Source organism: Megalobrama amblycephala, linkage group LG13 (genome assembly GCF_018812025.1).
Source record: "Megalobrama amblycephala isolate DHTTF-2021 linkage group LG13, ASM1881202v1, whole genome shotgun sequence".
Taxonomy (NCBI): Eukaryota; Metazoa; Chordata; class Actinopteri; order Cypriniformes; family Xenocyprididae; genus Megalobrama; species Megalobrama amblycephala.
The window spans coordinates 4601113-4611486 of NC_063056.1; the positions used below are offsets into that span (position 1 = coordinate 4601113).

The following is a 10374-nucleotide window of genomic DNA, read 5'->3' on the forward strand; positions in this document are numbered from 1 at the left end:
GAGAATCGATACAATATCGCCAAACATAATATCGCGATATTCATGTGTATCGATATTTTCTTACACCCCTATATTATTGAAACAAAAAATTGACTGGTCATCCACTTCTGAGTTGCCTTTTACCATCATTGATGGCACTTGTTTCTCTGGCGCATAAGGTCTATAAACTCATTTGTGAACATACTTGTAAACAGAACTATGATGCTAGTTATAATAAAGATCCAATAGGTTCTTTTTGCTACACATTCTACTGTTTACACTTAAAAATAAATAAAATAAAATAAAAAAAGGGCATTGATGGTTCCATGAAGAACCTTTAACATCTATGGAACCTTCCCACTGTAGAAAAGGTTCTTTCTTATTAGTTAAAAAAAAGGTTCTTTAGATTATTAAAATATTCTTCACACTAAGTAAAAAATCTTTTTTTTAAGAAATGTTCAGTGAAAGGTTCTTGGTGGGACCCAAAAAGGTTCTTCTAAACTTTTGAAAATAAAGATTCTTTATTGGAATTGATGGTTCTATTAAGAAACGTTAACATCCATGGAATCTTTACATTCCACAAAAGGCTCTTTATAATGAAAAAAAATCTTTAGATTATAAATGTTGACTATGTTCTAAATGGCAATCAGGGAGGATTGCCCTCTGGTGGCTGTCCTCGGCACACCAGCTGGTGACTATGACAAAGAACTTATCAACTGAGGAATATGATCTGTATTATGTATTGGTTTTATGAGTTGTCATTCCAGGGATTGTTTGATGAAATTGCACTGAAGGACATTTTTTGCTATGGGGTGAACATACCCATTAAATCATGGCTCCCAGAAGGGGAGATTAACTACCCATTACAGATTTATATGGACTATACAATGTTGTTGAGTGGGCCCTCCTTTACAGTTGGGGAGGTTGAGGAGGACGCTTCCCCTGAAAATATTTTTGGAGGGGGCAGTACATACCAAGCTCTGGTGGCCTTGGAGCTTGGCCCACCATGGTTTCCAGTAGGTCCAGTTCTAATGGCCGCTAATCCTGTGCTTTCAGCACCTTTCAGCTACGCCAGAGTCTCCATCTGTCATGGACGCCACGTCAGTTTTCCTGGTTGTCATGAATGTTGCAGACAAAGCCATTAAGGCAGTCCCTAGGCTTTTGAGACTGGCTTTCAGCTTGGAGGACGTCGTTGTAAGCATCTGGCGTCTTGGCGGTGGTGTCAAGTCTAGGGATTTTAGAGGTGGTCCCACTGTCAGTTGCACTCCCTGTTAAGGCAATGGCCATTTTGTGTGTTTGGGCCGCACACTGCTCATTAATCCATGAGTCTGCTCCAGAGCCTGCTTCAGCCCATGAGTCCACTCCAGAACCCACTCTAGCCAATGAGTTTGCTCCAGAGCTGCTTCAGCCTAGGAGCCCGCTTCAGAGCCCACTCCTTCCCCAGAATTCTGCTCTAATTCTGCTCTGATGCAACTATGGAGGTCGTCCCTGAGTTTCTTGTCTGCCCTGATGCAACCATGGTGATCAACCCGGAGCTACCTGTCTGCACTTATGTGACCATGGAGGCCGTGCCGAGTTTCCTGTTTGCACCGACACAAACCCAGAGGTCATTCCAGAACTGCCTAACAGCCCGGAATTGACTATAGAGATCAACCTGATTCACCTTGTAGTTTGTACACTTTAATCCAGTATGCCATATCGTAGCGCTTTATAGATACATACAGCTCAATACAAGTACACAGGATGGATCAAGTTTAAAACAATCTAATATATACATAACATTCCCTCGTATGACAATGACGTGACTGGAATAAAGCAAATAGACTACAAAACCCGAACCTATCCTCTTAAAGCAGTGGTCTCAAACTGCCGGCCCACGGGCCATTTACGGCCCGCCCACCCCCTCTACCCGGCCCGCAACTGATCTCAAAAATAAAACATAATCCGGCCCGCTAAATTATTATTATTATTATTATTATTATTATTATTCTCTAGTTGCTACCTGTGTGATATGCAAAGAAAAAGTCGCCGTTCTAAGGGGCATTCACATATCGCGTCACATAAGCGGCCGCGCCGCATTCTTCTTTCCAATGCGCTTTCGCTCCAGTGGCGTCTGTCGTTGCTATGCAACCATGAGCCGCGCTCTCAATCGCTTCTATTATGAGCACGCTTGCCTAAATTACAGTAAAAGCACTTGACTTTAAGTCACGAGCACCGATTTAAACCATCGAAACGCGCCCGATGCAGCCATTAAACGTTACCGATGCTCAAACGGCATCTTGGACAAATGTGGCCCAGCTGTGTGAGCACAAGCGCTGCAGGTGTCTGTCAAGAAACAGAGAAGTGTACAAATGTATTCAGGGATTGTATTTGTTCAGTACAGTGTTGTTCAGTGCAAGATTTTAATGTTATTTAAGCTAACATAAAGTAAGGGAAAATATTTCCACTAGATGTTAAAAACTAATAATGTATGTAACAATGAGAGATTTTTATTTTTTTGGCAAAATAAAGTTGATATATAGCTCGTTTTTTTTTGTTGTTGTTTATTTCTGACCCCTCCACGCCACAAGTGTTGCTGGTTTTGTTCCTAAATTACTGATTTTTTATTCCATGTATCTTGTTGGATGTGAGAAGTCGCATCAGACTATTTCAATTAATAGTATTATATTAGTAATAGTATTATATAATTATATTACACTCTGTAACAATGAGAGAGACACTGCTGTTTACATTTAGTATGGTAAATAAGATATTTATAGTATAGGTATAAAAATATTTTAGTAGGCCTAATGAAATTTGAAGTAAATGAGAAATAATGCAAAGGAAAGTAAATTTTCTGAAATGTTGCGCTTTCTTGTGCTTGAAGGATAATATGGCCCTCCTATGAGGTGTCAATCACAGAAACGGCCCCCCGACAATTTGAGTTTGAGACCCCTGTCTTAAAGGAACACTCCACTTTTTTTGAAAATAGGCTCTTTTTCCAACTCCCCTAGAGTTAAAAAGTTGAGTTTTACCGTTTTCGAATCCATTCAGCCGATCTCCGGGTCTGGCGGTACCACTATGAGCATAGCTTAGCATAGTTCATTGAATCTGATGAGACCAATAGCATCTCACTCAAAAATGAGCAAAGAGTTTCAATATTTTTCCTATTTAAAACTTGACTCTTCTGCAGTTACATCATGTACTAAGACCGACGGAAAATGAAAAGTTGTGATTTTCTAGGCCGATATGGCTAGGAACTATACTCTCATTCTGGCGTAATAATCAAGGAACTTTGCTGCCGTACCATGAGTGCAGCAGGCGCAATGATATTACACACCGCCTGTGACCCCCTGTTTGCACAGCAGGGAGCTGCCTTGCAACCATGGAGACATTTGTGAGAGGCGCTGCATAATATCTAAATAATTATTATATTATTATTAGTAGTAGTAATAATTAACCTTGTGAATTGACAACCCCGGGCACGGTTGCCGCCTTGTGGATAAACTAAGTACTGCAAAAAATTTAAATGTGCATGTGTGACGTGCGCGTACAGAGTATGCATGGTTACAAAAATCCGATGCGTATACTCTTTTGATGATGAAATTCGCATCACGGGCACTGTACACTGACCCTCACGCACACACAAAAAAGTGAAGTATACTTTGGGCTTTACTGGTCCAGGTGTTTTCATCGAGCTCATCCAAGTCTTCTGACTCCGGAAACTTCCCGCACAGCATAGCAAACATGAGCATCCCGAGGGACCAAACTGTCGCCGGTTCTCCGTGATACTCTCTGTTTATCTCATATTCTGGGGGGGCAGTACTCTTTTGTGCCTGGAAGAAAGAGATTAGTCCTGTTAACGGCCCCCAACTCCTCACCAAATCCTGAGACCTACCTTATGGATTTGAGGGATAATACATACCAGCAACGGACGTGTATCCTGCATCAGTCAGGATTTCGCCACACCCAAAGTCAATTATTTTGATGTCCAGGGTGTCAGGGTTGATTAACAGGTTTTCTAATTTTATGTCGCGGTGCAGCACTCCACGTTGGCAGCATGTCTGAGCTGCCAGTGTTGCCTGCTTTATGATAACTGATGCTACGTCCTCTTTGATGGTGCCTCTGTGACGGTCTAGAAATTCAATCAAGTTCTCACAGTGTGGAGGCCGCTCTAGAACCGTAATGTATCGTTCAGGCTCCTCCTGCCAGTCCAGGAGCTGGATGATTTGGGGAACTCTGGGACCATTACTGGCCAGAATTACCAGACCGATCTCCTGTGGAACGAGTTCAGGATAACCCTCCTAGAAGAAAGAAAATTCTTATGATCTTATATGGAGAAAGGATGTAGACCAGTCCTAAACTACTGACAACAGCAGTTTATCTATTGAAAAATTGACTGAGAGAAACAGAGTACTTACAATGTCCATCCATTCTATAGCCACACTGTCAGCGAATTTCAGCGCCACCTGATGAACAAAACAAAAAATGTACAACTTAAAAAATGAGAATTTAAACAGATCTGAGAGGTCAAGTAGTGAACATAAGACAAGTGTAAACAGGGAAAGAATAATTTATCAAAAAGATATTGCAAGTAAAATAAGTACCTTAAGGCCATCTGTCAAGCGAATCCCTGCATAAACACTTCCGAATCCTCCTTCACCGAGCTTCCTGACAACTTCATAGCTGCATGAATTGATGTCTGTTAAAGGTGATAGAGAGGATTTTTTCGTCGACTGAGAATCCAAAGACTGTTACTGAGTTTTTTAAATGAGCGCATGCGTAAGAACACCGCCCCTCCTTCATAACACATTTCAAAGGAACGCCTCCCAAAACTCGTAAACACTCGTATTGGAACACGAGTTCTCCTGTTTCCTGACAAAAACATTGCATGCGGCACCTGTAGAGTGTGGAAAGTTACTGGAGCGCACAGCCGCGCTCATCTCTCAAAAGGAACGTCACAGCAGTGATTGACAAGCCAGAGGGCCAATCCGCGCATGTCTCTCACAAGGAACGTCACGGCAGTGATTGACAAGCCAGAGGGCCAATCGTTTACGCGATGATCGCGTAAACGATTGGCTGATGTTTTTAAGGCCCTACCTCGTGCACAGATGATGTATATTAATATTATTACTTTCAGTGCACCTAATAAATAGTCTTTTATCAGTTAGTAAAGACAGTTTCAAGTAATATTGCAAAAATGTATAAAACAAAACATCCTCTTTAGCACCTTTAAGAGAAAAATAGGAGGAGTTGACATGAGTAAAGACAGATATTATATTAAAAGTTTGTATGCATTGTGTTATGTTGGAGTCATGACAGTTAACCTACCAATAATCTCATAATCCTCCAGTTGATTTAACTGAGGTGATACAGTGTCCTCTGTCGGTCCGACTGATGCACGGGGGACGTCGACACTACAGTCTGACATTGCCCAGACTGTAGCTTGAGGAACATCCTCTCTACAGTCTGAAATGGCACAGACTGGGACGTGGGGGACGTCCACACAACAGTCAGCCACTAGTTCTTAAACTCGTGGGAACGTGATAATATGTCGTGGCCGGAAGATATTAATTAGTGGGAACGTTATAATAACTCGTGGCCACGAGATCGTTTTTTCTTTGTCGTTTTGTCGACAAAGAGAAGCAATTGGTAAATAGAGAGAAAAAAGCATTTGCCAAATTCTTTTTAAAAAGGCGATTTAATTGTGCATTTAAAATGATTTACTAATGAACTTTTTATTGTTTTATTGATTTACGTTTTAAAAAATGAATTGAATAACCCGTTTTAAATTTGTCTATTTATTTATACATTCAAAAAAGATTTTTAAAATGTATTGTTTTATTGTTTTATTAAACTATATTTAAAAACAGTAATTAAATAAACAACTTTAAATGTGTCTATTAATTTGCCCATATAAAAAGTGATTCATTTCTATACATTTTTATTTTTAAATTATTAAATTAATTAATTGATTCTTCGTTTTATTTTTATGTGTCACTCCTGGTCCTCCATAGTAACGCGTTGGGTGCGCAGAACTAACTTGTGACGCGATTGACAGGGTTTGAATCTGCCTTTTGCTGAGCTCACTCTTCTCCATTTTCCCATCACGTATCACATCAGAAAGGCATTTATTTTCAGTAAAAATGAAGAAAATGTTCTTAAAGTGGAAATAAATTGCCTATGAGTGTTTAATAATGATAAAATCATTTACACTCTGTTATTATTGCATCCTGTTAATGTACAACATCACTGAAGTGCAAATAGTATGTCTGCCAGTGTAAAATAAAAAATATAAATAAAATATAATATGCCAGTATAAAATATAAATAGCATCTAATTACTATTTACACTTATAGAAGAGAACTGCTACTTTTAGCCTACATGATAAATAGAACATAATTTGCAAAATAAAAAATGCACTTAAATTATTATTGGGATACCATGAAAATGAATATTTGTTCAATAACTTACCGTTCTGCCAGTTTTCACCTTTGATATTATAAACTTGCATTGACTCAGAAGTATGCGGACCTCATTTTGTCACGTGCTGTTGCCATGGTGAATCGTAATAGTAATATCGGAGCTCCATTGATAATGCCTTTTCATAGTCGTGGTGCACACGCTTAACTCCGAGTCAACCTACTCAGAGTCGACTGAACTAACTCAATTCAACTTTTCTGAAACCGAAAACTCTGAGTTTTCCATTTCAGGGTAAGTCAACTCAGAGTTCAAGTTTCAACTCAGAGTTGGTTGAACCTCCTTATTGAAACGGGCCCCTGTAGCCTACTAATATATCGGATTAAAAAGAAGACAATATAAGTTATAACCGTCATTGAACTAAACTATACCTGTTCTATCTCCATGCAGCATATATTCCTAGTTTCTGACATTATAGTGCGTCCTGACTGAATCCTGACGGGGGAGAACGAGCTCTTGAAGCTCCGCCCTCTTGGGTCGATCACATCAGCTCATTTGCATTTAAAGGGCCCACGCTGAAACGGCTCGTTTTTGCTCAATCACTAAAAGTGGCAACTTTAACATGCTATAAAAAATTATCTGTGGTGTATTTTGAGCTAAAACTTCACATACACACTCTTATTTTACATCTTGTAAAATGGGGCATAATAAGTCCCCTTTAACATTAAAGGGGGGTTGATTATTTCACTTTTTTTAACTTTAGTTAGTGTGTTATGTTGCTGTTTTAGCATAAACAGCATCTGCAAAGTTACGACACTTTACGAAGTTTAAAGCAAAGGGAGATATTTTCTTTTACAGAAGTTCACTTTTAAAGGACTACAACAAACAGGACTATGAGTTCTTCTTGGGTTAGTGACATCACAAACCCTAAAATGTACATAAACCCCGCCCCCGAGAACACACAACAAAGGAGGCGGGGCCATGTCGGGCTGCTTTAGAGAAGAGCAAGAGTTGTAGTAGTAGAGTGTTGTTGTCATGCCATCATTTCACGCCGGACTTTCACGCTGGATTTGCACAAAAGATTAACATGACGGCACATGCTAGTGGATGAGTTGAATCAACTCCACAGCAACTACATAAATTTATCCACTAACCATTCAGAAACGTCCAGTTTCATTCTAAAGGCTTTTACAGTAAAATACGACTTGGTGGCGCACAAGCACAAAACGGTCTTGCCCGGCACACATTGATAAGAAGACGACAAAGAGGAAGACCCCTACAAAATACCAGTTCTTGGCCACACCAATGTGTATTATATGCCATTTCTGTATTTTTATTGTTTTTTTTTTTCTTTTCTTTTACATTCAAGAAATATAATTGAGACTGTCTATTTCATAAATATGTTTATTTACACTACAGTTCACTTGCACTACTGTCATTGTGACTTATTTGCACTACCGTTGTAAATGACCGCTTAAATAGGTGTGGGTCCCTTTACTTTTTTCGAGTTAACATTGCATAACCATGTTAAAAGGAAATGGCGAATAGCGATCAGTAGTCACGCTGCAGCGGAGGGAAGATCAACTTGTGTGTCTCCACATGGCGTGGGGTTGAAAATGAAGTTTAATCCTGTTTAGTAACCTTTTGGCAAGCAGAGCGAGGTATGCAGTGTTAATGTTTGTTTATTTTAAGTGACGTGTTTGTTTGTTATATGATGTTGTTGGTTATTAAGTTTTGTTTGTTAAAGGTTTACATGTTTTCACGGCGCTTGAAGGTGCTCGGTGCATGGTGCTCAAACGACTAAATTAAAGAGACAAAACTCATGATGAGCTGAATAAAGAGAATGCACCTATCAGAAACTCTCCGAGTCTTGTTTGGGAAGCCAAGGGGGCAGCTACAACCGTTTCTGACTACATTACCATCTCCTCATGTCACGCATATGCTATATGTAATTTTATATCTGTATTTTTATCTTGCTTAATATTATTAATGTCAAATTTATAAATATGTTTATTTGCACTATCGTTCACTTGCACTAACCACAAGGGCATCACTTACCGCATCACCAGTGAAAATCTCTTGGGTATGACCACGAAAAACGCTGGTGATAACCGCGCACGATAATCATCCTGGTGTGTACGAGGCTTAAAAGTTGTAACTTCTTCATGAGTTTCTCCATCAGTGTCGACTCCGGTTTGAACAATGTAAGGCTGAACACCGTTACTGACAATCCTTATTTTGGCTGCGTGAAATTCTCCAGCTTTGTTGTTGCTGAGCTGTTAAAGCTCCGCCCTCTTCTGGAAAGCGACCGGGAGCAGCAGCTCATTTGCATTTAAAGAAACACAAAAATGGCATGTTTTTGCTCACACCCAAATAGGGGTCAAAAATCCATTTTCAGCTGTTTTCCTGGTATCCAATACCAGACATCAGAATTAAAAGTCGGTAACACTTTAGAATACTGATCCTTCATTAATGAATAACTACACAGGAACAAATGAGTAATGCATTATTAACACTCTACTAGCTACTATTAACTAACAAGTAACTCTGATGAATGAATTAGTAAGTAATAGTGCTCAGTTGAAGATGGTAGTTCACTATTAACTAATCAGTAACTACTGTTTTTTTCATACCTTCCAGAGAACTACTAAGAAATACTATATACAGGTTTGTAATTAATGTGAATAATGCATAATGTATAATTAATTCTAAAGTGAAGGTCATGGTAACCCACTAGTAATGACTGAAGTATTACCAAATACTTAAGAAGGAATTATTAATTATTTGGATCAGTATTCTAAAGTGAAAAGCATGATAATTCTCAATAACTAAGTCTTTGTAAACTTTTGAGGTTTTTGTAAAGTATTGGATAGTAATAACTCAAGAGTTACTATATAACTCTAAAGTAACTACTTCTTATTTGGATCAGTATTCTAAAGTGAAGATCATGGTTACCCACTAGTAATTACTTAAGTGTTACCAAATATATCATAAGGAATTACTGTAGAAAAACATACAAAAACATCAAACGTTTACAATGACTACAGTAGTTACTAGAGAGTTATCATGCTTTTCACTTTAGAATACTGATCCAAATAATTAGTAATTCCTTCTTAAGTATTTGGTAACACTTCAGTCATTACTAGTGGGTTACCATGACCTTCACTTTAGAATTAATTATACATTATGCATCATTCACGTTAATTATGAACCTGTATATAGTAGTTCTTAGTAGTTCTCTGGGAGGTATGAAAAAACAACAGTAGTTACTGATTAGTTAATAGTGAACTACCACCTACAACTGAGCACTATTACTTACTAATTCATTAATCAGAGTTTATTGTTAGTTAATAGTTGTTATAGTGTTAATAATGCATTACTCGTTTGTTCCTGTGTAGTTATTCATTAATGAAGGATCAGTACTCTAAAGTGTTACCTAAAAGTCTTCTATCAGCCCGAGAGGTTGACAGATGGAAGCTGTGAAATAGTAACCAACAGGGTTTACAGAATCTTGGTTACATATGCTTCGATGCGCAGAATTGATCTGAACTTACTTTGAATCCCTACTTTGTCTGGATTCATCAGGATATGATAATAAAACATTTTTAATTGTAATAAAACATTATTTTTTTTTTTAAACATTTTCAAACAACCACTTAAAACCTTATTTTTTTCAATAGGGTACAAATGACTTTATTACTGAAGAGTGTATGTGAGTCTATATCTTTGGAAATGCAGTAATAAAAATGGTTAAATATTAAAAATGATTAAACAAATGAAGATTAAACATGACTCTAAAATGGCCAAGGATGTTTTGTTTGGTATGTTGTGCAGCACTTTGGTCAGCATTTATGCTGTTTTAAAGGGCTATATAAATAATAAAAAAATAAAATAATAAAAAAAGTCAGTTTAGCTGTTCCCATCACTCTTTTTCCAGTGCAGATAACAAAAATTCACATTGTTCTGGAAAATTAAAAGTCTTTTGAGGACCAGTTC

General features: G+C 38.2%; 1 protein-coding gene across 1 annotated transcript in view; it reads right to left on the bottom strand.

The window, feature by feature from the left end:
- Positions 1-1080: 1080 nt before the first annotated feature.
- The window catches only part of LOC125243656 (serine/threonine-protein kinase pim-2-like), a 37895-nt gene continuing 28601 nt past the window's right edge, over positions 1081-10374 (bottom strand). The window contains exons 3-6 of the mRNA XM_048153447.1: positions 4380-4427; positions 3884-4262; positions 3623-3769; positions 1081-1247 (exon numbers count right to left, since the gene is read on the bottom strand). Of these exons, the coding sequence (XP_048009404.1) occupies positions 1081-1247; positions 3623-3769; positions 3884-4262; positions 4380-4388 (702 nt within the window). The 5' untranslated portion in view covers positions 4389-4427. The remainder of the gene's footprint in view (positions 1248-3622; positions 3770-3883; positions 4263-4379; positions 4428-10374) is intronic.